The 26,905-nt window shown below is 31.6% G+C and overlaps 3 protein-coding genes across 3 annotated transcripts; 2 read left to right on the top strand and 1 right to left on the bottom strand.

The window, feature by feature from the left end:
• The first annotated feature begins 1,829 nt into the window (after positions 1-1,829).
• Positions 1,830-7,125, top strand: LOC110993196. The gene is made up of 8 exons (XM_045634546.1): positions 1,830-1,981; positions 3,122-3,288; positions 3,597-3,704; positions 3,794-3,838; positions 5,221-5,311; positions 6,013-6,179; positions 6,471-6,581; positions 7,015-7,125. The coding sequence occupies exons 1-8, from the start codon at positions 1,912-1,914 to the stop codon at positions 7,066-7,068; spliced, it is 813 nt and encodes a 270-aa protein (XP_045490502.1). The 5' UTR covers positions 1,830-1,911; the 3' UTR covers positions 7,069-7,125.
• Positions 7,126-7,253: 128 nt separating this feature from the next.
• LOC110993296 lies at positions 7,254-9,645 on the bottom strand. Its single transcript, XM_022259498.2, has one exon. It carries the CDS (start codon positions 9,315-9,317, stop codon positions 7,350-7,352), a length of 1,968 nt encoding a protein of 655 aa, XP_022115190.2. The 5' UTR covers positions 9,318-9,645; the 3' UTR covers positions 7,254-7,349.
• Positions 9,646-10,495: 850 nt separating this feature from the next.
• LOC110993248 (probable ATP-dependent RNA helicase kurz) lies at positions 10,496-26,573 on the top strand. Its single transcript, XM_022259427.2, has 19 exons — positions 10,496-10,685; positions 11,026-11,208; positions 11,745-11,934; positions 12,047-12,535; positions 12,940-13,155; positions 13,687-13,928; positions 14,142-14,288; positions 14,661-14,807; positions 14,902-15,067; positions 15,153-15,372; positions 15,905-16,133; positions 17,071-17,190; positions 17,552-17,692; positions 18,122-18,277; positions 19,144-19,339; positions 20,319-20,543; positions 24,711-24,849; positions 26,030-26,232; positions 26,387-26,573. The coding sequence occupies exons 1-19, from the start codon at positions 10,611-10,613 to the stop codon at positions 26,461-26,463; spliced, it is 3,561 nt and encodes a 1,186-aa protein (XP_022115119.2). The 5' UTR covers positions 10,496-10,610; the 3' UTR covers positions 26,464-26,573.
• Positions 26,574-26,905: the final 332 nt, after the last annotated feature.

The raw sequence follows: 26,905 nt of genomic DNA, 5'->3' as shown, positions 1-26,905 counted from the left end.
GAGTTTAAAGTGGGGTGGAGATTGATGAAGAAATTATCCCAGGGCAAATGTAGGTTATATTTAAATAGCCAATGACTATCTGTGTATATTAGACGCGCTAGTCTATAAATTGGGTGCTAATCAAGCGGCCGGCCAGTATGTTCGCAAGTGTCGAAGTAAGTAGCTTACCATTCCACATCAAAATCGGTCCACGGTCGGACTATACACAAAAAATATTCCGTTGAATTGTAAACATTTTCTTTAGAGTTATGAAATTGGTTAATTATTCACAAAATAATCTTACGTCAGCATAATTATTAAGTAATTAAACATAATTGCCGCTCACCGACTTGTGAGAGAAGGTTAAACTTTTTCTAATATTATGTCGGCTGTGGTAGGAAATTATATTATGCGTTCGAGCAAATTCTTATATGCATTAAAATCCCTTTTGCTAGAGATTCATGTAAAAGAAACACACTTACGGACACCGTAAGATATTGTAACATGGTATGATTACGATGGAGCTATATAACTAATTTTTTAGCCAATTTATACTTGTTTTACATTATTTTATCAAATATTTTATAATGTAAAATTAGTTTAATCAAGCCTTGATAATATTAACTTTGGTATTTTAGGATAAGTCTACACTTACAGTGGACGGAGTCAAGTTAACGCACTTTCAAAAAACATCTGACGGTATTGGTACGCGAGGGAGTTTCCAGACAAACAACATGTTTAAGAAAATAAGTGAAATATCTCTAACCGGCACCTAGTTTATAATACTCTGTTTTAAAACCTAAAAGTTGTAGCGCCACAGATTTGTGTATCTGTTGCGTGATTAATTGGTGTTTTTGAATAAGACTGTTAAATGCGCACGTACAGTTCATTGCTGGGGTTCGAACTGGCTGGGGTTCGAACCTACGAACTCAGGGATGAGAGTCACCAGAGAGAACTAGTGGCTTTAGTGACACTGCTCAATTATGCATATGCACGTCTAGGCTTTTGACCAGCAGATTTAATAAAGAGAGTCATAATAAAAATACATAAAAAAAAAACATTTTGTAAAAACACTTTCCGATAGATCCTTCTTATTTTTTTAACACTTACTAATACCAAATGGTATGGTGTAGCTCATACCACGTGCTGACAAAGAAAATATATCAGCTTTTTTTAAATTTAATTTGTTATCAGCATTTTGTGAATTCGTTTTAATTTGTCTAAATCAATATTTCGTAGATAAACACTTTTATGTCATCCGCATATTGATATATTAAGTGTAACCAACACCTGCATATACTGAGGCCGTGTTCACTTTATTTTATTTTTTGCAAAAAAAAAACAAACTTATGATAACTTATACCCGTTACCTTATACATAATTTAAGGAGCTAACAAGAAAATATCGAAACCAACCCTGTATATACTGAGGCCGTGATTTTATATTTTGCAAAAAAAAAAACAAACTTCCTTTAATAAACGATAACTTGTACCCGTTACCTTATACATAATTTAAGGAGCTAACAAGAAAATATCGAAATATAGAAATATACTTTAAGCCTAGTTCATGCCACAAATGGGGTTTTACATATATTACTGTTTCATTTAAAAAATTGCCGCTTTTTAAACGTTTGGTTCTCGCAACTTCTTGTCATACGCCACACTGAATACTAACGTAAACCACTGAAACAGACCTGATGCTCTTTCACAATTAAACTTGCAAAATTTTGAAAAACAATTTATTAAAAACCTAGTAATTTGATAATTGCATGTTTATCAAGTTGTTTTAGGGTAAAGATTCAGAACTATTAACCGATAAAGATAACGTATGAGCAAACATTTTTATCAGTTAATTGCCAATAATTACAAATAAAAGACTGTGACTTATCAGTTTTTTTGTAATTTAGTCTAGAACCTCGTTAAAAACATAAGCATGGCATACTTTGGAAAGGTTTTCACCTTGGAAAAAAATGAAAATTTTGACGGATTTATTAACAGCTTAGGTAAGTTTTTTACACTTAACTTTTTCTTACTTTATATTTCTCTGTCCTCTGTGATAAATTTTCATACATTCAAAAACGTATGTGAATGCCAAAAAGTAATGGATAAAGCTACAAGTGCATAATAAAGTAGGTTAAATGATCGAGTATTTGAATCCCAACAATTCACCTTTGTTTTTGGTGAGCGGTACCACCCGAACATTGAAAGAAAATATCGAAAAAAAAAATCAGCATGTCTAACATTTTAAATACGAAACAAATCCAAAATTTGCTTCAATTTTTAGATCTCACACTTGCTTATAAGTTGCTTATCAGTATATCATTTAATATAAAAGTTATTTTTAGTTTTTTTTTCCACTACTTTATTCTACCTCAACATTTACTACTAATTCGATAGAAACAAAGATATGAAAAGATAATGATAAATTTTGCAGCTGAGAAAGTAATCATTTTTATTAGCCATTAGTAACTGGTGAATCATCTGCGCTTGGACTTTGTTTGAGGGCGAATATATCATACAGTTCAACATTTTATCTAATTATTGTAGATAAGCACTTTAAAATGAATTATTATCACTTAAAAACAAAAAGGTAGCTTTTACAGTTTATTACTTTAACTAGTGTGCCCTAGTCTATTATGTTTATACAGCCTTTTTTTGATATCCAAGGTTGAAATGCATTTGCGCATCCCCTAAAAAGTTGCAGGGATACGTGAAACTCGCCCCTCACAAAAATCTGTGCTATTCAGAGACCAAAAAACCACCTCGAGAAGTTCTTACAAAGGCTCTCGGGTCACTATCGCATTCTACGGGGACACTATAGACGGTAGGAGATGGGCATATCTTCTCCTATTTACTCCTCTTCTTCTACCCCTACACAGAAGGATACCACTGCACACCATGCCTCGTCACTGTCGACCATTTTTCGTACAACAAAAGGCAAAGCAAGGTTACCCACCACAGAACAAAGATTATGACGTAACTGAGACAACTGGATGTTGGCTATAGCCTACAATCTTAACATAATGGTACAAAAATATTTTTTCAATCCGAACCTCTTCAGCTGTTAGTAATGTAATTAACCTACGAAATTTTCTACGATCCATGCGCCATATAAAAATATTATAAAGAAACTATTTTTGCAGGTTTGCCGAAAGAAAAAGCAGAAAGCTACGTGAAGTCCAAGTCTTCCCAAAAGATAGAGAAGGATGGGGACGGTTACATTATAACTACTACCACTAGCCAGGGGGTTACAGAAATGAAATTTAAGCCGGGAGTAGAATTTGACCAACAAATAACTCCTGAAATAGTAGTAAGGGCATTAAGACTACCTTAACTTGGTACAAGTTGGCTGGATTTGTTTGAAATAAAGTTCGTACTATAAAACAAAATCTGCCCAACTTATGTGCCGATACGAATAAGATTTATAATTTAATGTTTCTTACATAAATTATATTTTAAAACATTACTTATTTTGAGCGTTTTTTTTATAAAGTATGCGTATATTTTTTTTATTTTTCATTAGCTATAGGATTTTTTAATAAAAAAAAACAAATATAAAGATACCCTAGTTGCAACATTAAGAATATATGTATTCAAAACACCATTGACTATTTTCAGACAAAGAATGTAATGACTGTGGAAGGTGATAAGTTTACCCAAGTGCAGAAGGCTGATGGCAAAACAATCACATTTATTAGAGAGTTCTCTGCAGATAAATTGGTCGTGGTAGGTTGAACAAAAGAAATTATAATTGCTTATGAGTACTGAGACATATTTACTACGGTATCTATAAATGCTTTAATTTCAATTTTCAGACAATTACTTCTAACTTTTGGGACGGTGTAGCCAAGAGAATCTACGTATGAGTGACTAATATTTACCAAAGGAATACTACTAATATTTGTTGTTACTTATAATGTACCTATATTGTTATACTGAGTATATTAGGAATACAATTGTAAATTATAGATACTCGTTGACAAATTCAACTTGCAAAAAAAACACATTTAAAAATTACGGTTAAATCATTTTTTTCCCAAATATTTTTTTCATGCGATTCCTATGTTCAGGTAATCTTAGCTTTACTTGTTAATAATTTATTTTTTAATTGTTTATGTATGTCATTAAAATGCATTAAAGTTTGAAGCCCTATTTAATTTTTATTTCAGTACCCAATATTTTATAAAACTGAACCTATGCGTTTTTTAATATTGAGTATTTTTTTAAGAAAGTTAAAAAAAAATTAATTACGCTTTAACACTTACCTAAATTCTTTATCGGTCTTAAAAATATTATGATATAAAATGCAAACTTTCGGTTCGATTTAACAAAAAAGAAGCCTGCAAGTTATAATCTTAATATTCTGGTTGCTGTTCGTTGTTTGTTGTAGTTAATAAAACTATTTAGTAGATACATAAGAAAATGCAACACACATATTAAGTTGAGGTGAGCTATGAATACAATTATTACTTACGCATATATTACCTATATTCGGTGGAAGTAATATATTAAATAACAATAATCTTAAGTAGTTTAATTTATAATTCTTATAAGTCAAGTATAAGTAAATTCTTTCGACCAAACTCCAAGATTATTTTTTGGTTTATGATAAGAAACGATTAAGGAACACACCTAGCGATAGCAATGAAACGATAGGGATGTCGGATATGATGTAAACATTTTATTATGTAGATCTATAAACATTTTATGTTTATATCGTACTCTTATGGGGTATTCTACTGTTTTATGATATTTCTAAGAATTAAAATTGTTTTTCACAAATACCTATAATAACTTGTTGCCGAAAACAGATCAGAGTTAAAAATATGAGTAACATTGATGCGACGAGAAACACATTATTGACAATGATTATATCTTATAGTAAATGTAATTTTTTATAATGTGGAAAATACCATAAGTCAGTAATAATAATAAATTGTTTTTTAAGCATTTGAAGCAATTCATTGCAGGATTAAATTCAGACCATCAGACAAAACACGTTAGTTGTTGTTTTTTAAATCAATTAAGACAATTCTCAATCTAAACCAGTGTATAGAAAGTTAAAACTATCTATCTATCTATCTATGGACATTCTTAACGCTTCTTAGTATCTTATATATTAAGACTGATTTAATTCTTATAATATGATTAGAAATTAAAGGTACGAAGCACAACCCTAACTGTTTGGTAATTTATATATAAGCCACTGAATTAATAAAGTATTCATAGTAGTGATCCATAATCAAAACTAAACGAATCCGAAATGGCTTTCTTTGGCAAATTATACACACACGAGAGCAACGAGAACTTCGACGATTTCGTTAATAGTTTGAGTGAGTGTTTTCATTAATTTATTTTTCTTGCCATTTATTTTCATTGGGTAAAATCCTACACTCAGAAATTATTTACAATATAAAATGTTATTATACGTCGATATTTTCAAAGTTGTGTTAATGTAAAAGTTTTTAATTTATTTGCCGGGGATCATAGGATCGTAGCTAAAATTGTGATTCAGTTCACATACTACATACATATTCACAATAATAATTTAGAATAACCACACGGTTGCAACATTTGTTTATAACCTTCTGATACCAGATTTTAAATCTTATCTTTATAATTAGGGTTTTGAGGGAAACATAAAAGATAATTTAAAATTATTATCATTTAACTGCAATCTACTAAGTATATGGTGGTAGGTAATAACACTGTCAACTTAGAAGGTGCATTTGATTTTGGCTCATATGAATTTAAATGGCCCCTGCACACTTACACTACAAGTTGCCGGACTATAAGTGTCAACTTAGACTTAAGCTTCGTTAAATATTTTAGATACTTAACAATTGTGTTGTGGTATTTAAGAAATGTGCGTAAAATAGTGTTTTTACTGCCACAAAATATAATTAGGTATTTTTTTATGAATCGACGCAATTAATCGCAATATATAAATCTAAAATATGGCCGAGACCATATGGTAATACCTAGGTATACTTTATAATAATATGTACAATATTATTATTTAAACCTATTACAGATCTACCACAAGAACATGCTACTGCTTACCTCAATTCCAAGATTTCTCAAAAAATCGAGAAAGACGGAGACGAATACGTTCTTACCACCAATAAACCATCGGGACCAAGTGTAATGAGATTTAAAAGCGGCGTTGAGTTTGAGGAGAAAATCACAGCAGATGTTATTGTAAGCGGCTTACTTAATTGAATTTTGATTATGATTTGTCTTACTCAACTTCTAATACATTATTCCTAAGTTAATACACGTTATAAAAAATACCAGCTTGGGTAACTCAGTCGGTTTAGGATTTAATGGTTCAAAATTGAATTCAACTAAATCTTGAATTCAATTACATGGATGCTGTAAAAGTAACTAAAGTTACAAGTCAGTGTTTTAAAATAAGAACACGTAATTAAAAATATTTATGTGTGTGACATTTTATTATATAACTATTTACAATATGATTTCTTCTTAAAGGGCAAGAACACAATAACTGTAGATGGTAACAAAGTGACTCAAGTTCAAAAGTTACCGGATGGCAAAACCATCACCTTCGCCAGGGAGTACTCAGCAGACAAACTCGTTGTGGTAAGTCAAACCCGGCCACCGGCTTCTGGCGGTGAAAAATATTTGTTTTTTAGCTGCTTATCTTAAATGATATAGTGAAATAGATGCATTGGACGTATGCATTTGGTCAATAATTCAATTAAGATCAATATTATAAACAATGTATGCTAGTTAATTAAAATATTATCATTTACCAATCGAGCGTAATTGATAATATTTAAAAATATATGTGACCTATAAATAAACGTAATGTTATATACTTACCATGTTTAGTATCTGGATTTAAATTTTATTTCCTATTACTTTTACTAGTAACTCATGGTAACTTGAAAGTATTTCTTTCCACCACTACTCGATATTGGCTAAACGTAGAATTACGCTACACCATATAGGTATATATTATATGTGTGTGAATTTTATAAATACATATTTTTTGATAAAAAAATATTTTCAGACTATCACAGCGAGCTTCTGGAACGGCACCGCGAAGAGGATTTACGTTGCGTAAATTATGTATCATAAAAATTATTTGTAAGCATTTATTAAAATAAAAGAAATACCTTGATGTTTTTTTTTTATTTACCAAAGGTCAATTGCGGTAAAAAAATGCATGTACGTTACATTCATTTACCCATTTCGCTTTAAAGTTTGTTCTAGGAATGTTGATTTAATATTATATTAAAAGACAGTAAGTAAACCTAACTTAGTAAAAACATTTATTATAGCAAAATTCTTTGTACAGTAACAACTTTGTAAGATATACTTAAACAATAAGTAATACAATAACTATTATAATGATACATTATAACAGTCTAAATGACCATCACAGAGCACACATAGGGGTTTATATTTATATAGTTCCATTCTTGCAGTCACCTCACAGCAATTACATACAAGGTATTCTTCGCTGTCAATTGGGGTAAAAGTCACAGAACAGAACATACTTGTATGCCCGTTCGTACAGGAAAACTCTTCAATCAAATCATCACAAAAGAGACAATTATATTTTGGTAACTCAGTTTTTGTAATCAAATCAGTAAGACTTTCCCAAACATTATTTGAAAGTATGTTTTTCTTTGGAATTTCATATTTCTTACTATAATATTCAAGATATTTGCAACATCCTGATAACCATTCCTTCTCAAAATCATTCAATGTAGGATTTTTTTTCTGCTCATATTTATTTATGATAGTTTCCTTTGCGTGAGCAGCTAGTAGTTTATCTTGAACAACTTCTATTGATGTCTCAGGCAATAATCCTTTGGATTGATTCTTCAATATTTCTTCTAAATTATTGTAAAACTTTACTAAGATCAAATATACTTTTAATTTATATATATCTGTGGTAGTCTCATTATAGAGGTTTTTATAATCAAGTGAAGGTAATTTCTTGCTTTTCATAGCCTTATACCTTAATAACTCAATGCAGTCCCACATATGTGTTAACTTATTTGAAGGATTATTAAGCAATACATTTACAATTTGATTTTCAGTACTAAGAGATACAACTAACAAATGCAACGGTTCTTTTCTGACATTAACCCTCCTATTAGCAAGTACAAGATGACAAATTATTTCATTAGATGAAAATGCGAGTCCATATAGATCATGATTTACATAGGAGTCTTTTATAATTATACTTTCAAACTCAATAGTGAGGGCAGTTTTCTTTATTGTGTATATTAATTTATATATTTTAGTATTTATTGTTCCTATATATAGACCTGCTGATGTTTTAGTCAATACTGAAATTTTCTCATCATTGACAACATTAATAACTTCGGTGAGTAATTTAAAATCTGAATCAAACATCTGCACCACCAAGTGCCTATGTTTAGGATAGATAATAAGTAAGCAATTGCCGTCAATAATGTACTGTATGTTTTTGGGTACCATTCTATCTTTACATTTCCATAAAAAAATTGTTGCTTGTTCAAATATCTTTTTCTCTTCTATTTTACAAACCTTTCCAACAACCTCTCCCAGTACATTGGCATAAATAAAAAAAAACAAGTTATCTGAGTAAGGTACCCATGCTAAGGTTTTAATTTCTTCAACATCAGCATAAATTTTTCCCAAGACATCAACACTCAAGTCAGTATTTTTAAATTTTATTGACCAAAATATAATAGTACTATTTCTCTGTGCTGTGACAAAAATACTTGATTTGTCTTCATTAATATTGGGTCCCCAACATATTGCACTAGTGGCAATTCCATATACAATTTCCTTTAATTTCTCTATTGTCTTATATTTTTCACCCACATCTATCTGTAAATCAGACACTAAGTAGTGTTTCATAATATCTGAAAATTCCACAATACTACACCAAACTTTTTGTTGTGGACCAAAAAATTCCACATTACCAACAGAATTTAAAATGGCAAGTACACTTTGATTATTAAAAATAAGGTCTGATGGCGACCACTCAAATGCAATAATATTAGTCATTTCTTGTTTCAAATCATTGCTATATGGCCAGAAATAAGGGTTTGTTACAAATTCAACAAGTTCTATATTACTTATTCCTTTACTTGCATACTCTTTAGAAAACTCAGATGTAGAACTACTTCTTGGACAAACAATTGATGATTCCACAAAATCCAACTTCTTATCTAAACATAACACATTGTAAGAATACTCTAGTATATGCAATTGTTTATCTCCACGCAATGCAAGTAAAGAATTGTGTTGGTTAAAGATGGTTTCATCATGTTTGCTGACATTAATGCATCTTCGGGCTATTTCGTGCAACATTTTGAGATACACGCACTTTCTTCTAGATTTAATTCTGATGCGTTTTAGTATATTTCATTTTAGCGCTACAAAAAAATAAACAGCTATGTGTTTTTGTTAATAATAATTCAGTACTTTCTGCTTCTTTGTACCGGATAAACTGTATTCACTTGATACAAATATTTAGAATTAGTTTGTTGTTTAATTTTACTTTAAATGCTTACACATATCCAATTTTAAAGGTATAAATAATTGAAAATTGAGATTTAACATTTTAAATGTGAAATTGTGAATGCAGAATAATGATTAACTGATTAAGATTCTGTAAGTTAAATTAATTCAGTGAACGATGTACTGCCAAATGCCAATTCATAAATTCATAGAACATCAGAAATACTAGTTGACACTTACATAATGACATCTAAATAATGTTTTTCGTATTTATCAAAATATAGCGATATATTTTTTCATCATGTAAAAAGGTATTTTGTTTAAAAATGAAGAGTTACTACTACTTAAAAGTAAATACCATAAGATCTTGAACAGAACAATTTTTTTAACTTGTAAAATTCGGGCCCAAGTAGAGCATAGGTTTCTTACTTATTATTATAAAAGTAGTAATATATTTTATGATATTGCCAAAAATACATATATTACAAATTAAATATTATATATTTAAGAAATTTTCAGTTAATTTAAGTTTACGTTCAGTCCATTCTTTTAAGATTGGTTATGAGTTTCATATGAAATTAGACTTGGACTCTTATTAGACTTCACTGAGTTTAAAATTGTTATATTTGGGTGAGTGTAGATAGTAAGAGAGGCTAGGAAGTAGATATTCAGTGCATTTAACTTGAAATAACAATTAAAGTAAATGTCATACTATTTTATAACTAATGATCACTAGACATATACATGTTTTTGTAGGTGTTAACTCAATTAAATAAATACATTTTATGAATATTATTAGTTGTTTTAGAAGGTGAGTGTTTAATACAATAACTTGACTGGATAATATACAGATACAATAACTTTTTTTTAACAAAAGGTTGAATTTGGTTACTTTTCATAAAGTTAGCTTACAACATTAGTATTGACAGTAAAGTGCACAACCAAAGTTAAATAAAACTGTAGTCTGTATTGAAATATCACTCAATTTGTCAGTTTGCTTATTTTGTAATTTGTGACAAATGACAGTCACTGAGGGTAAGGAATGTCATAACAAAGGCACATGTTTTTAAAATATAATTAAAGTTCATTTCGCTAAATACATAAATGAAAGCACTGTATTTAAATTATTTTTAAACTTTTATAATGGGTAAAAAAAGATATAATGCTAAAGCGCGCCAAGTTGTAAAAACGAATGTTGATAACTCTAAAACTAATGAGGTGAGTATTTTACGTGCCTTTTACTTTAGTTATTCTTATTTATATAAATAAAACAAATACATTGTTGTTTTAAAAATGTGAACTTTCAGTTTTTTTTTAGTTTTTAGTTGGTATTTTAAGTTTCTTTTAAAAAAAATATTTATATTCAATAGATAAATAATATTGTTTCTAATGTTTCTAATACAATTCTACTATATTCTTCAACTTTATTATAAGTGAATTGCTTTTCACATAGATATTGGATTAATCTGGTCAATATTTTTAATTAAAGAAAGTAAATAAAAGTTAAAAAATTATATCTGACTGTTGTTTTTAAGTTTGTTTCATTAAATATTTCTAGATAAAATTGGAATTTGCTAATGATGACTATGGATCTACAGACTCTAGCAATCTCTTGGCTTTGCCATCTAAAAAACGACAAACTAAGATCATAGCAGAAAAACAAGAAAAAACTAGGTTTCTGTCTAAGGCTCAGAGGAAGAGATTAGAAAAAGTCCTTGACAAAAAGAAGAAAAAAGAGAATGTAAGTTTTTTGATATATTTAAGTTAAAATTATATTGTTTTTATCTATAAATACCATTAAACTTAGTTAGATTTTTCTTTTAAGAATCTTATGGCTTTGGTTAACACAACTACTTCACATTAACACATAACTTTGTCAACAGATACAAACTCATAGTCATAATATCTTTATTCATTTAGGTAAACATGTTCACTTATGAACGTGAAGAAAAATAAATTAAATTAATCGTAAATTTACATTTACCACCATTTACCAAGTCGAGGGTGTAGAGCGTGTAATAAGAACTGGCAAGAAACTTTCCGCCACTCTTTTCAATCGCCAAGTTTTTAATACAAATTGTTTGAACTCAACTTCTTAGTTGAGTTTTCTTAGTTTAAATATTGAAATAAATTTGCGTTTATAACAATAAAGTACATATATCAACAAAATATGTTCTTATGATAATATTTGTTTAAAATAATTTGATTTCAAAAATTTTGCACTTTTACGGTAGTCGTACAATACCTAAATTTTTAATATTTTTTTTTACATTTCAGAGGGCAAATTTATTAGAGTCCTTATCTCAAGTACAAGCAAGTCAAGATGAAGTAAGTCAATTCACTACTATTTCAGCTATTCAAACACTTGGGCTAAGAAAATTAAGTGATCTTAACTTTGAAACAGCTGAAATTAAGCAACAAGGAAATTCTGAAATAAATGAAACTAAAAAGATAAGCAGTATTGCAGGTATGTTTCGACTTTTTAACTAGAATGTAGAATAAGTAATGAAAGGGTTCCCTACATGTTGCATAAAAGTATTATTGGCAAATTTTTATCTATCTTTTTTATTATTTTGTAGGTGCAAAAAAACGACTACGTCTTTTAAGATTAGAGAATTCAGATAACATAAAAAAAAAGAAATATGACCCTAATACTGTTAATTTAGAAGAATCATCAGACGAGAGCTCTGATGAAGAAACAGATGAACAATTTCATTTAGCTCCTTCAGAATGTCAAGATATAGAGCCAGAAACGAATAATAAAGACACAGTCCAAAACTCTATAGATTGTAATACAAATATTGGTGAAGAAGTAACTAAGGAGCCTGAGAATCCTAATGAATCCAGCAAGATAGATTTAACGCAGGATGTTAAAGTTAAAACTCTTATTAAAAATACAAAAGAAGAAAAAGTAAAAAATACATTAACACATGAAACAATACACATAGAAGTGAAAAGGGATCCTAAAATTCAAGTAGCAAGATTGAAATTGCCCATTTTGGGCGAAGAACAAAGAATAATGGAACTGATAAATGAAAATGAATTTCTTATTGTAGCAGGAGAAACTGGTATGTTGATACGTTATTTCATTATTTAACATATTTTATCAGTATCAAAGTAACAACAGGATTGTTGCAGTATTAGTTTAACTGATGACTGATGTTAGGAAATGATGATAATAATGTCTCCATTTTTTAGATATTTATTTATTTTTTTTATTTTATATTATATTGTTTTTTTTAAAATTAAGAGCAATAATACTGTATAAGAATAACATACAAACACTTGAATAGTATTATTTCATAGATATTTACAAGGGTTATTAATTCTTTATAAAATTATTAATTGTGTTGCTTCAATGTTTGGTTCTGTTGACTGATCAAATGCAAGCAACCATGTTCATTTCATCGAATGATAGATTAAGCTTTGTAGTATTTTCTTTTAGAAATAATTAATAGTAATTTCTAAATAGGTAGCGGTAAAACAACTCAGATACCCCAGTTCCTCTATGAGGCGGGATATGCGGAAAAGCAAATGATCGCAGTGACTGAGCCACGGCGAGTAGCTACTGTTGCTATGTCGGCGAGAGTCGGTCATGAATTGGCACTTACAAGTAAAGAGGTCTCATATCTCATGCGATTTGAGGGTAATGTTACTAAGGATACGAAGATAAAGTTTATGACTGATGGTAAGTGTGTTTATTAAATAATAAGTTACAGAGAAAGTTATTTATATAATTATTAGGGAAAAAGATAAGAAATTCTGTCACGCCCAAGTGGAATATATATATATATCATAAATTAAACATATGTCGATTGTTGCACCAATTGTCCATTCTTGTTTAACTGGGAAACAAACTCAGGACTTATTTTAAGCCACATGTAAGATCAAGTCACAATCACGTCTTGATACGCTCGACATAGTACAGAAAACATAGTTTAGTAGTTAGTAAATTATAGATACAATACTAGATTATAGGTCTGTCTAGATTTAAGTTTGATGTTCTACAATTCAGGCCTTAGATTATGTTCCAAGATTTCATTCCAATTACTCATTTTGTAATAAAATTTTTAAAAAAAAAATATCAAAGCATAAATAGTATTTTATTTAAAACATGTACATATTCATACGACATTTTCCTTGTTATGCAATTTCACCTAAAATTATTGATTACAAGAAGTTGATTGGATGTAAGGTTTTTTTTTAATTTTCATTATAGGTGTTCTCCTTAAAGAAATTCAGTCGGATTTTCTTCTTAGCAAATATTCAGTGGTTATAATTGATGAAGCGCACGAAAGGAGTGTGTATACGGACATATTATTGGGGTTGTTGTCAAGAATTGTGCCTTTACGGAGGAAGCGAGGAAGCCCGCTTAGACTTATTATTATGTCTGCCACGCTTAGAGTTGAAGATTTTACGGAAAACACTAGATTGTTTAAGGAACCACCACCGATGATTAAAGTATGTATAATGTTTAAAGAACTTTATTTCTTTTTACAAAAAAAAATATCTATGTTAAAGATCAAATAGCACATATTTGACAGCTCTTGAAACCTGATTAAAATATGGGTTACGTGTTGGAGTACCTATACTTGCGCCATGCCTTGTATGTCTCCATTATATTACTAAATATACATTATATACTAACTTTTAAATGGACTAAAATTATTCCAGATTGACTCAAGGCAGTTTCCAGTAACAATACATTTTAATAAGAATACATATGACAATTATCTCAAAGAATCGTATAAGAAGGCTGTGAAAATACATACACGGCTGCCAGAAGGTGGGATACTTATATTCGTCACTGGACAACAAGAGGTATTATCAAATAAACAAATACGCATTGATAAACTGTATCGAAAATTGTCAATCACTTGTGTTTTTAAAAGTCCTTTATGATAAAAAAAATCCAAAATATTGTTTAAAAATTCGACATTTCCTATTTGTTTTTATATATGCTTGCAACTTAATGAGCGATTTAGTGGGCAACTTCATTCTGTAATCACGGTGCGCGCGCATCGTAAAATGTCACTGTCATCAATTTTTCAGAACGCGCCTAAGGAAGTATAACTTCAAAAATTAATTGTAGCGGATAAGCGAGCTGTAGTCTATGGTAGTCAAACATGCGATTTTTAATTAGGGAGCAATGCTTGTTTTCTAATCAAGATATTTTTGTCGTTTCTCCTTCAGGTCAACTATTTAGTGCGTAAGTTAAAAGCGTCGTTTCCGTACAAAAAAGATGTCGATTACTCCAAATTAATAACAAAGAAACCGGTCGCTGAAATAGATACGGCCCTGGAATCTGAACCAGATGATATAGAGTCTGATGATGATGAGGTAACTGCTTGCTTTACAATTCGCCATATATATTTCGACGGAAAGCTGTAAGCATTCGAAATTTATAAGCACTCCAATGTTCCTTATGTATTAGGTAGAAAAAGAAATGAAGCGAGCAAGAAAATCCAGAAGGAAGGCAAAAAAGAAAGCAAAAGAGTTACCAAAAATAAATTTGGACGATTATGATATACCAGAAGATGATGGCCAGGCAGATTTGGTGGGTCATGATGACGACAGTGAGGGTCACTTGAGTGATTCAGGTAAGGAGAAATCTACCTATTCAACCAGCTGCCCACTGAAGTATTTTTGAACCAATTTTATAAACTGCGAAATTTTTCTTTTCAGACATCGAAGACGACATCCTAGCACCTGAAATCAAATCGTGTAGACAACCTCTTTGGGTGTTGCCTCTATTTTCCATGTTAAGTTCGTCGAAACAAGCTCGCGTGTTTGAACAGCCGCCAATAGGTGCGCGTCTTTGCGTCGTGAGCACTGACGTGGCAGAAACATCTCTTACCATACCGGCTATTAAGTATGTGGTTGACTCAGGAAAGAAGAAAATGAAGTAAGTATTCCTATTCTTTAAATAGTAAAAAAATGTTTGAACCAATTAATTGTTTCTAGTAATTACTGGATCGAAGGACCATTTAGTTTACGCAGACACTTGATATGATTTTTATATATATTATGCCACAGACAATATTAAAATCTATTATTTCGTACAAGAACGTAACGTATCGTAACGAGGATATGCAAACGACAAGGATTTTCTAGAAGGTTCTTAGTTAATTGGGTAACTTATACATTACTAAGCTGAATATAAATATAAATTTATGATTTTCTGAGTACTATATAACTTTCTTATAGACTTATTAAAACATTGATGTACACTGTTCGAGGCGTTACTATAAACCGGTAATAAGTCTAGGAAATAAATAAAGTAGTATATTAAAAAAAATGTCCGTAATTTTTTCTTTATAAAGTTTAACATATTTGAGAACAATGAGAATGTGAGATATATATTAAAATGTGGAACATAATGTGCACGTTTCATTATTGTATGCAAAATGTATACTAAACGAACACACGTACTTTAGAGTATACGACCATTCAACGGGTGCGAGCGCCTGGCGTGTAGTATGGACGTCGCAAGCGAGCGCGGAACAACGCGCCGGACGAGCGGGACGTACGGCCCCGGGACACGCCTACCGGTTATACAGTACTGCTGTGTTTCAACACGATTGTCCGTCTCATCATCCTCCAGATCTTTGCAGGCGACCCGTAGATGACCTGCTGCTTCAGATGAAGTGTATGGGCATTGATAAGGTATAGTTTTTCTGGTATAAACAAATATTATTAAAGTGAAACTTTTATTACGTCGTCTCAAACTTTTTGGTCTGTGTGGCGCATGTCGCGTGACGGTCGACCGCGGAGTAGGGATAAAGTGAAAGGCTTTCGTCATAGCAGCCAAGGCCAATATGGCGGCGCACATAGTTCGCAGCAGCTGACCGTGTAGTGTATAGACTATTATTCATTTGTTCCAGTGCTCCACGCTATTTTAATATGTGTATATAATCTAAATAATTGTTAAGTATTATGTATGTCGTACTCTCTAAGACACAGGATTCAATAAAAATATTTGGTGGAGACTTAGTCTACTTTTATTAGTCCCATTATCATTTCAATTTTCCAAGTATAAAATTAAGATTGATAAAGCGATTTTATACCCTTAATCGAATATTATTCCAAAAATTTTTTGTTATAATGTGAGTTTCACTTTTATCTTGGTTTCATAAAACCACACAACATTTTTTTCTTTGTATCTCTTATACAAATTACTTATCATTATAAAAAAAATCCGGCACAGTCCAATACGAAAGGGCTTGACAATATCTTTTCAGCTTATTTGTTGTTCATACATTTAGGAAGTCGATTGTTCTCAAGTTGGTAGGCACTGTGGTGGTTGCGTAGTGATAATTAGATCTTCAATATGTTTTAAAAGCTAAGTTAAGCTTTTAAAACACTTAAGTCGGTGTGACAGAAAAACTACAAAATAGATATGAATCTGAAGAATGTCAAATGTTGTAGCACTTCTGGTTTTTTTTAACATTCCTATAAACAAACTCAAACTGAAAAATATCTTTATACATATAGGTTAACATGTACACTTATGAACGTCAAAAAAAAACAAATTAAATTATTTGTAAAAAATTAAAAGCAATGGACTTAATGTTTATAATATTTATATTGAAATTGATTTCAGGTCGTGAACTTTCCGTTCCCAACAGCACCAGATAGACTGCAACTACGGCTGGCTGAGAAACGCCTAGAAATTTTGGGTATTTTAGAGAAGCATGTGACGAAGAACAGGAATGATGACGAGGTATTCTAACTTTTGGAATAAAGTGCTATTAATAATGTATTCTGTATTGGGATAATAGAGTAATTCGTTTTCAGTTATAACTCGTTGAAATATTGCCCCTTTACTTTGTATATCTACTAATGTCTAATATCTTACTTAAAATTGTGTTACACCTTTTTATAAGCACACTACGTCACTAGAACTAAACTAATTAAATCTGGTTTCAATAGCTGTTCACTTTTTTTTAAATTACATACTTCACATTACTCAAGTGAAAATACCTGTTGGAATAACTAGCGATCGCTATATAATCCAATTCAATGACGTCATTAGAGCACCAGTTCCAAAGAAAAATATAATTAAATTGTATGCCTCTATACAGGTGTTAAAAGTGACTTCGTTAGGTAAAGCGGTGTCAGCTTTCCCCCTTTTGCCCCGCTATGGAAAGATGTTAGCACTCAGTCATCAACAAAACTTACTACCCTATACTATTGCGCTGGTGGCTGCACTCACTGTACCAGAGGTAAGAATTTCCTTATATTTTTCAGCCATCTCCGTAATTATGATAAACAAAAAAACATCCTTATTCTTGTTGCTTTCTTCAATTATTTGGAAATATCTTTGTTGGGTTATTTTTGATATGTAAAATAAGTAAACATTATTGAATCTAAGATCTCCGATACTTATTTAGCTATACTATAAACGTTTTTTACGGAGCAGTGTTGGCCTAGTGGCATTAGCGTGCGACTCTCATAACTGAGGTGGTAGGTTCGATCCCCGGCTGTGCACCAATGGACTTTTTTTCTATGTGTGCATTTCACATTTGCTCTAACGGTGAAGGAAAACATCGTGAGGAAACCGACATGTCTTAGACCTTAAAAGTCGTCAACGTGTGTCAGGCACTGGAGGCTCATCACCTACTTGCCTTTAAAAATGATGATTTGTTTAACAGGTCATGAGTGGTAAGACCGACAGTTGGCCTGCTACTGGGAATACTTTGCTACTGGGAGATCCTGGAATTTTACTACGAGCTGTGGGTGCGGCCGAATTTGCCCATGTTAAAGGGGAAGAAGAATTGTTCTGTGCCAAATATGGGCTCAGAGAAAAGGTTTGTAGTTGAAAAATATAAGACAAGATATTTATGTTAACAATGGTTTAGCAGTAGTGGATAATATTTTAAGTACGCTCATACGCGCGCGTTCGTAAGTTTTCAGTGGGGTATTCGTGCGTTTTTGTAAATAATATAATACATTTTGTATTGAATTGAGTTGAATTGTATTGCGTTTTCGTTATGAATCTAGTAATTTTTCATTCGACTAACAGACAACATAATAAGATTAATAACAATTCATTATAATTTATATATACACAATGAAAATTGTATACAAAATTCTTTTGTATAATTTTTTTAGGCCTAGGCTTAGATAGACCTTCTCCAACTGGCGCTACTATCCCCACCAAAGAAAAAATTGTAGAAATAACAATCATAACATAGTATAATGAAATTATCATCCTGATAATATTTATGACTTAGGGTCTATTTCACAATGTCCGATAAGTTCCAAATAAGCTATTTGTTACTTATTGGTAGGATAAATAGTATTTTTGCGTTTCACGACTGTCAGATAGCGATATTCGTCATGAAATGCGAAGTATCTTATTAGGAACTTTTATCTTTCGAATAATTTATGTGTTGCATAGCTATTTTTTATATTCATATTGTGAAACAGGCCCTAAACCTAACATGCAGGCTTAACCACGACAGAACAGCTAAAAGTCTGCATTGTCTACAACAGATACAAATAATTATTATAGAACATAACTATCATTATTAGATACAACATAACTTTATTTTTGTAATGTCACAAAGAAATATAAGAATTACAACATAAAATTATGTAAAAAAATATATTTCACTAATGTCGTATCTATTATAATAACATTTAAAACTTTAAAAAGTTTATAAATTTTTAGGCCGTGAAAGAAATCCGCAAAATCAGGAAACAGTTGACAAATGAGATAAATCTAAGTGTGTCTGGCGTGAACGTGTCTGTTGATCCAGAAATGAAACCGCCAGAAGATAGCCAGGCCAGGTTATTACGACAACTGCTATTGAGTGGTCTGGGGGACCAAGTGGGAAGAAAGATTGGCTTACATGAAGTTAAAGAAGGTAAAGTAATTAGTATGTTTTAAAATGTAGTACCTGGATGGCCGAGCTTTGCTCGGTATTTTAATTTTTTTATAAATTGTGTTTTTGGATATTATATATAAGTACGAATTACATACTAATAAAATGATGAAATATGAACAATATAGATTATATATGCTGGAATAGCTTTAGCGTTGTTGTGTCGTTAAAGCAATTTAAACAAAAAATAGTATTATTATTCGCCGATATATGTCAGGAAGATTCATTTTTCAGTTTAAATTGGGACTACTCAAACACCACCTTTTTGTTATTTTCTATCATTTATTCCTAAGCTAAATCGATTTATCACCCCCGAAACCCCCCGTATACTAAATTTCATGAAAATCGTTGGAGCCGATCCCGAGATTCCAATTATATATATATACAAGAATTGCTCGTTTAAAGATATAAGATATACCAGGCAGGTTTCGAGTTCATTAATTCTCTTTTGATCAATTCTGATAAAGATTTTTATTCTTCATTTTTGTTTAGTGCTTGAACGCACTAATCACTGTGGTTTTTATTATAACTCGAGTAAATTTGAATATTCGATACTTATATTATAAAGAAGAAAAGATTTGTATGTAACTATGTTTGTAACGAACTGGCTCAAAAATTTCTAGACCGATTTTAAAAATTCTTTCATCATTTGAATGTTAAATAACATAATATAGATTATAATATATAAGAAGATATCAATAATTTTTTAAAGAATAAATGTTCAAACTTGCCAACCCGAGACGGGCCGCTAATATATCACATATAATGAAAGTGTAGCAAGCATAGAATAATACATATAATTCTCTGTTTGCTATATATCTTTGTATGATGTATTATGTAACACTCCATGGGGGCGTCATTATTGGGCGTTTCTTATTTGATCTGGCAATAATCCATTTTAAAATATAGATGAATATCAAATTAAATATCACAACAAATTTACTCACACCTAAATATTTAGGTGAAGATAAAAGAAAATACAAATACGCATACCATTGTGGTGACCTTGAGGAACCAGTGCATCTACATTCCGAGTCCATATTACGAAAGGCCATACCCGAGTGGGTGGTGTACCAGGAGCTGTACGAGACTGGAGGAGAAGAAAAGAGAAAGATGGTGATGAGGAATGTGGCAGCGATTGAACCGGAGTGGCTTCCTATATATGTACCGCATTTGTGTAATTTGGGTGAGTAATAAAAAAACAAAAAAATAAAATACGTTTATTTTGGAACATAAGATCTTCTAGGTATCACTTATTCCACGTCAATCAATTCGAACTTGTAGGCATCCCTACTCATCGGCAAAGACAGAGGGTGTAGGCCGAGAGAAAAAGCCGGCGTAAAAAACTCTCGGTACTCTTTTAAAAAAGCAAATCATCAAACAATATTTAAAACAAATATATCAAATTAATTAGAGGCAGCCTGCCCAGCACTAGTCCCAGGCCCTTTTATCAACTAGATAATCAATAACTTTATAGTAAGCCTTTTTACACAGCTTTTCTTTAATACATTTCTTAAATTTATTAAAAGGCAGAGATAAAAGAGCCTCTGGGATTTTATTAAAGAAGAGTATCCCTTTCCCCAAAAAAGAATTACTAACTTTACATAGTCTAGTACGGGGAAATTGCAGCCTGCGTTTGTTCCGAGTATTGACATTGTGCGTATGTTCTAATCTAGTATATTTATCACTATTTTTGTATACAAACATAATATTTTCATAAATATATTGCGAGGGAAAGGTAAGTATATTAATTTCCTTGAATTTATCTCTGAGAGATTCCCTACATTTTAAATTATAGATTGCACGAATAGCCCTCTTCTGCAGAATGAAAACAGATTCGACATCAGCAGCGTGACCCCATAACAATAAGCCATAAGTCATTAAGCTATGAAAGTAACTAAAATAAACAAGTTTAGCTGTATCGACATCAGTCAGTGAGCGAATTTTTTTAACCGCGTAAGCTGCAGAACTAAGTCTCTTCGCCAATCCGTTGATATGAGGGGACCACTGAAGTTTTGAATCCAAGGTGATCCCAAGAAATACAGTTGTATCATCCAGATTCAATTCCTCATTATTTATAATTGGTCTAGTACCCATAACCCTCGCATTTCTTGCACAAAATTTAATGCATTTCGTTTTTTTAGCATTAAGCAGAAGGTTATTCATACTAAACCAATGGACAATCGAAGAGAGAGCGTTGTTCACATCGTCAAAATTGGTTATTTGTCTTTTGATTTTAAAAATCAAGGACGTATCATCTGCAAACAAAACTATCTGATGTTTTTTCTCTACCATGAAAGGTAGATCATTTATATAAACAAGAAAGAGGAAAGGGCCAAGAATTGAGCCCTGTGGTACCCCCATATCAACTGCCGACCCAGAGGACCTCTTACCATTCACTTCGACCTTCTGAGTTCTACCATGTAAGTACGAAGTCAGAAGATTCAGTGCGGTATTCTTGATGCCATAGTGGCGGAGTTTCCCGATTAAGGTCTCGTGTTGGACACAATCAAATGCTTTGGATAAGTCGCAGAAAACACCCAAGGCGTCATGCGACTCCTCCCAAGCCTTAACTATATATCTATATAACTCAACGCCGGCATCGGCTGTCGAGCGACCCTTGGTAAAACCGAACTGATTATTGTGTAATAATTTGTTTGCGTTAAAATGACTTACAAGTTGATTTAATATAGTTTTTTCAAAGATTTTACTACAGGTAGGTAGTACGGAAATAGGTCTAAAGTTACTGGGGTCGGACATATTACCTGCTTTAAATAAAGGAATTACTTTACTATGTTTCATAAGATCGGGAAACTCCCCACTTTCGATACAATTTTTGAAAATTATAGCTAGATGGGGGGCAATTATATCAATTATGCTACTAATTATTTTTACAGAAATACCCCAAAGATCGGTAGTGTTCTTAATATCAATAGTTCTAAATATTCTAACTATATCGTCGGCACCAATGGGTCGGAATGTAAAACTGACCTTGCACTCGTTTACATTATCTTTGAGCAGCGATTCAGCGAGAGCGGGAGACGATTTGAGAGACTTGGTAGTCGAAATTGGAATGTCAGAAAAGTACTTATCAAAAACAGTCGCTATCTCTTCTTTAGATTTGATTATAGTGTTACCGACACATAGTTCGATGTCACGATTGCGATCTTTGACTCTTCCAGTTTCACTATCAATTATCTTCCAAGTCATTTTAGTTTTATTTGTACTATTTTCAATCTTGTTTTTTATATATAAGGACTTGGCCGCGTAACAAACTTTTTTAAATAATTTAGAATAATTTCTAACATAGAGAGTAAATTCTTCATTATGATTGTATGACTTTTCAGCGTAAAGGTCAAACAACCGTTGTCTACTTTTATAAATTCCCGCTGTCGCCCAATCACTGAACGATTTACACTGCGAATCAGAGACTTTCTTTGGGGTAAAGATGGTTTTGAACTCCTTATTTATACAATCACTTAGATTGTTGTATTGTGTATCAACGGTAGTACCTACCGGTAATAGAGGTAGGTGTTTACCTATATTATGTCTAAATCTCACCATTCGCTTTTTATTTACTGGAACAAACACACTGCTCTTTTTACTTGTTTCACCACTTTACATTTTAGCGCCACTAACTGTCCACAGTGATCTGAGCTAAGATTTGTTGTAATTGAGGTTTGCATTGCCTCTGCATCTGTAAATACATTATCTATACATGTAGCAGTGGAACTTGTAATTCTAGTGGGCTCGAGAAACAAGTTTACAAGATTGTAAGATTTTAATAAAATATTGAATTTTTTACTAATGGAGGTATTTTCTAATAAATTTATATTGAAGTCACCACATACAATAATATACTTATTGTTCTTAAAACTAACTTTACACAATATTTCCTCCAACTTTTCTTCAAAAAAATCGTAGGATGCACTTGGTGGTCTGTAAACACTTAAAATAATGCAATTCTCAAGTTCTACACAGGCTACCTCCAAAGAGTGTTCAACAGATAGACGCACGATGTCATTACGCTCTTTATACTTCAAATTTTTATTAACAATAATCAAAGAGCCCCCATGAATCGCCGACAATCTGCAAAACGAACTTGCAACTTGGTGCTGATCAAAGTTAAAGATGATTTGGCATTTTTTAAGCCAATGTTCGGTAATGCATAGGACATCAATTTTACCTGATTTTAAAAATAACTCTAATTCTAACTCTTTGCCCAACATACCTTGCATGTTTTGATGCATCAAGTTTAAACAATTGTTGTTAGTAGTATTACATGTTTGTGTTGAGCCGAGTTGTAAAAAATTATTGCTAGAGGTCGCCTCTATTGTCACACTATCTAATTTAAATTATTATTAATACATGAAGTGTTACTACAAGTATCACTACATCCTTTTAAGAAACTAAACTGCTCAATAGAAGCAGTTGTCTGAAAAGCTAAATGTTTAGCTTTAGTTGTAAATAAAAAGTAAGATAGCATATTAGCTATCTGTTGTAAATAATAATTAGGTAGGTGGAACCTATCCTTTGTCAATAAATAGTTATATTTAAATATACAATTTAAGTCAATTAAATTAGGTAGTGTACCTAAGTCACAATTTAATTGTATATTATTAGTTGTTAAACTATTGTGCAATAGCATGTTCAACTTATGTCTAATTTTATTTTCCCTAGGTGCATCTTTGATGTAAGGAAATGTAAACAAGATAATATTCTTTACATTAAGTGATTTTAATTTATCAATATATGACAATATTTTATATAGCACTTTATTCAAAAGATTTGGTGTTTTTTTGAACTAACGAAATAGGTTTCAGATAAAAAAAACATAGATATGTCAGGGTAAAGTGAAATAAATAGGATGTCGAGTTTCCTTTGATACGATTAATCAAAGAGAACGAAAGATCATGCCGCGTTTTGAAGTATGTATGCATTTCACAATATTTTCCCTCATAGTAGTTAATTACTTTGGCAAAAACCCTGTTGTTGAAGATTTTGATATCATCTAGAATTGCCGTGAGTTGTTGAGTGTGTCTTAAATTAATTAAAAAATATATCGATTAACTATTACGATCGACTATTGTACATGCAATTGACAATATTTGACATGACATAATTAATAGCTCGCGCTTTCATAGTTCCAAATCTAAAATACAATACAGAAGACATCTATGTACTTGCAAAAGACCTTGACCCAAAATTGACCTTTGTCTGGTAAACACTGGACTGTAAACAAAAATTATTAAGGCCACAAAATACGGTGATCAGAATTTTATAAAAAAAACTTTTCGGATAATCAGGCATGTGCAACTGAAGTATACATTATTGAAAAAAATTTAATTTTTAGAGCCCTTGTCGGATCCGGAGCCTAGGTTTGATCAGAAGAGTGGTCGTGTGAAGGGTCATTATAAAGGAACCTTTGGGAAAGCCTGTTGGGAGTTGCCATCCTGTGAAATTGATTTTCCCGATAAAATCGACCGGTATAGGTAAGTTGTAACTAATCTGTCTCTCTGATATGTGTTTTAACACCTGAACTTTATTCAATTACTGGTCCTATTAAATCGCGTAATGTGGGGTCAGAAAGTTATAAACTCCATGTAGGTTACATCTCTCGATATAACGACGAAATTACTAATGATTCGAAATCAATTGACTGGTTGGTTTGGCTTGTCTTCCTGTCTTGACACACTCTACGTAGCATTACAGTGACTCTTAATAATGACAACAATTGAGTAATAAAGTACTATTTAAGTTGCTAAAACTGCGCAGCTTTTTACGTTATTTTGTCGCTTTATTATCACAGCCCACATTAAACTCCATTGTTGGCATACGAATAACGTTCACGTTATATAGAGTGTATACTGTATTTATAACAAAATGTTACTCTTTACTTAGAAAAATTTACTCTTAAAGTATGAAATAACACATCTTTAATCAGTGTTAACATCTTCAGGGTGATTTGTGCTACGGCGAAGGCCAAGGTTATTTGCGATACCAAGGGCCTGAACCAGTCTGTAGCTCAGATATCCGTTATCATAGACATTGCGCCTACTGAATGCTGTCTCCATCACTATCGGAATATTTTTTTGTGCGCAGAGTAGCGATATCGTGAATATTATGTGTGTATTTTATTTTTATAAAGAAATAGGAGCACGCACTTACATACTAGTAAGTGCGTGCTCCTATTTCACCATGCCTCCTGCTGATAGAGGCAAATCTTTGTTTAAATTTATTTTTATTATTCTTGATTACGCAAGATGTCATATGGAACATGGTGTAATGGTTGCAGTTCCTTACAAACGTTGTGTAAAAAAACTTGGCGATTAAAAAGAGTGGCGAAGAATTATTGCCAGTTCTTCTCTTCCGTTCTACGCCCTTGATTTGGCAGTAAATGTAAAATTAGAAGCATTTACATTGCATTTAAATACATTAAATTTCTTTTTTTGACGTTCATAAGTGTACATTATGTTACCAACATGAATAAATGATTTTTGATTGATTTAATTGATTGATTATACTGTATTATGTTTTATTTAACTTTTTCTCGACTTTATCGTATTAGCATAGTTTATAAAGATAATGTATGTATTTCTGTAATAAGAAAACAAAATAATAGTTCTTGCCATAATGTCAGTGCCAGGTGACAGCTTCAGCTTCATTTTTCAGATGGTTCGCCAAATTCCTATTAGAAGGCTCCATATTTCCTAAGCTAAAGAAGTATGCACCGTCCCTGCTATCTCCACCCTCTACCATGATCAAAAGTTGGTCGAAGTTGCAGCCACGGACCGAGATACTGCTTAAAGCCCTCGCAGCGAGGCATTGTGGTACGAGGGATGAGGCCAAAATAATGTGGCAGGAACAATCCAAATGTAAGTGAATATACGTCATACAATAATTCAGACAAATTTGGAACAGACGTAAAACGTTTTCGTTTAATACGTCAAACGTATCTGAAGGTGGCCTATATTGTTCCAAGTTAACTGTTAACTTACGAACCTTTTTTATGTTAACTTTTTTTTTCAGATCTTCTTGATGAATATTTAAAATGGCTGCCAGAGTCTGCGCATAATGAAGTCAGCTTATTTTGGCCTCCACTATGAAATTGAATTTTGTACATATTGTTTAAAGTATAACTTTGTAAAATATTGTTCTTTTTATGACTTACAAAAGGTGTATTGCAAAATCTTCGTATTAAAATTATTAAGTTTTATCATTGTTTTAATTGCGGTGGGATGTTCTGCATTGAAATCTATACTTTCAAATAATATCATATAGTTCATTAAATTAATTCTATTTCCAAATAAATCTTCATCGGGGTGCCCTTTCAAATTTACCTTACTGAATAAGCATAGAACAATATATAATATGATGACAGTCATACATGCGCAGATCCTTTTTTAAGACGCTCGCTTTAACTGTGTAAGCTTAAATACACGCCGAGTTTTCTTTTTCCATAAAAACAACAGAGTCAGGTCTAGTCTAAATATGCGATATATGATCTATTTCGTAACCCAATCAAAATCCACGGAATTGTATTCGTAG

This window comes from Pieris rapae, chromosome 3 (assembly GCF_905147795.1).
Source record: "Pieris rapae chromosome 3, ilPieRapa1.1, whole genome shotgun sequence".
Lineage (NCBI taxonomy): Eukaryota > Metazoa > Arthropoda > Insecta > Lepidoptera > Pieridae > Pieris > Pieris rapae.
This window is presented reverse-complemented; position numbering and strand designations above follow the sequence as displayed.

What these genes read in the sequence shown, in the direction of transcription:
- LOC110993196 (XM_045634546.1), top strand. Translation starts at nt 1,912, where the DNA reads ATGGCATACTTTGGAAAGGTTTTCACCTTGGAAAAAAATGAAAATTTT. An exon ending in CTGCAGATAAATTGGTCGTG is followed by an intron (nt 3,705 to 3,793) that starts GTAGGTTGAACA and finishes TTCAATTTTCAG; the next exon opens with ACAATTACTTCTAACTTTTG. An exon ending in AAATCACAGCAGATGTTATT is followed by an intron (nt 6,180 to 6,470) that starts GTAAGCGGCTTA and finishes TTCTTCTTAAAG; the next exon opens with GGCAAGAACACAATAACTGT.
- LOC110993296 (XM_022259498.2), bottom strand. Translation starts at nt 9,317, where the DNA reads ATGTTGCACGAAATAGCCCGAAGATGCATTAATGTCAGCAAACATGAT.
- LOC110993248 (XM_022259427.2), top strand. Translation starts at nt 10,611, where the DNA reads ATGGGTAAAAAAAGATATAATGCTAAAGCGCGCCAAGTTGTAAAAACG. An exon ending in AAAGATAAGCAGTATTGCAG is followed by an intron (nt 11,935 to 12,046) that starts GTATGTTTCGAC and finishes ATTATTTTGTAG; the next exon opens with GTGCAAAAAAACGACTACGT. An exon ending in AGTGTATGGGCATTGATAAG is followed by an intron (nt 16,134 to 17,070) that starts GTATAGTTTTTC and finishes AATTGATTTCAG; the next exon opens with GTCGTGAACTTTCCGTTCCC.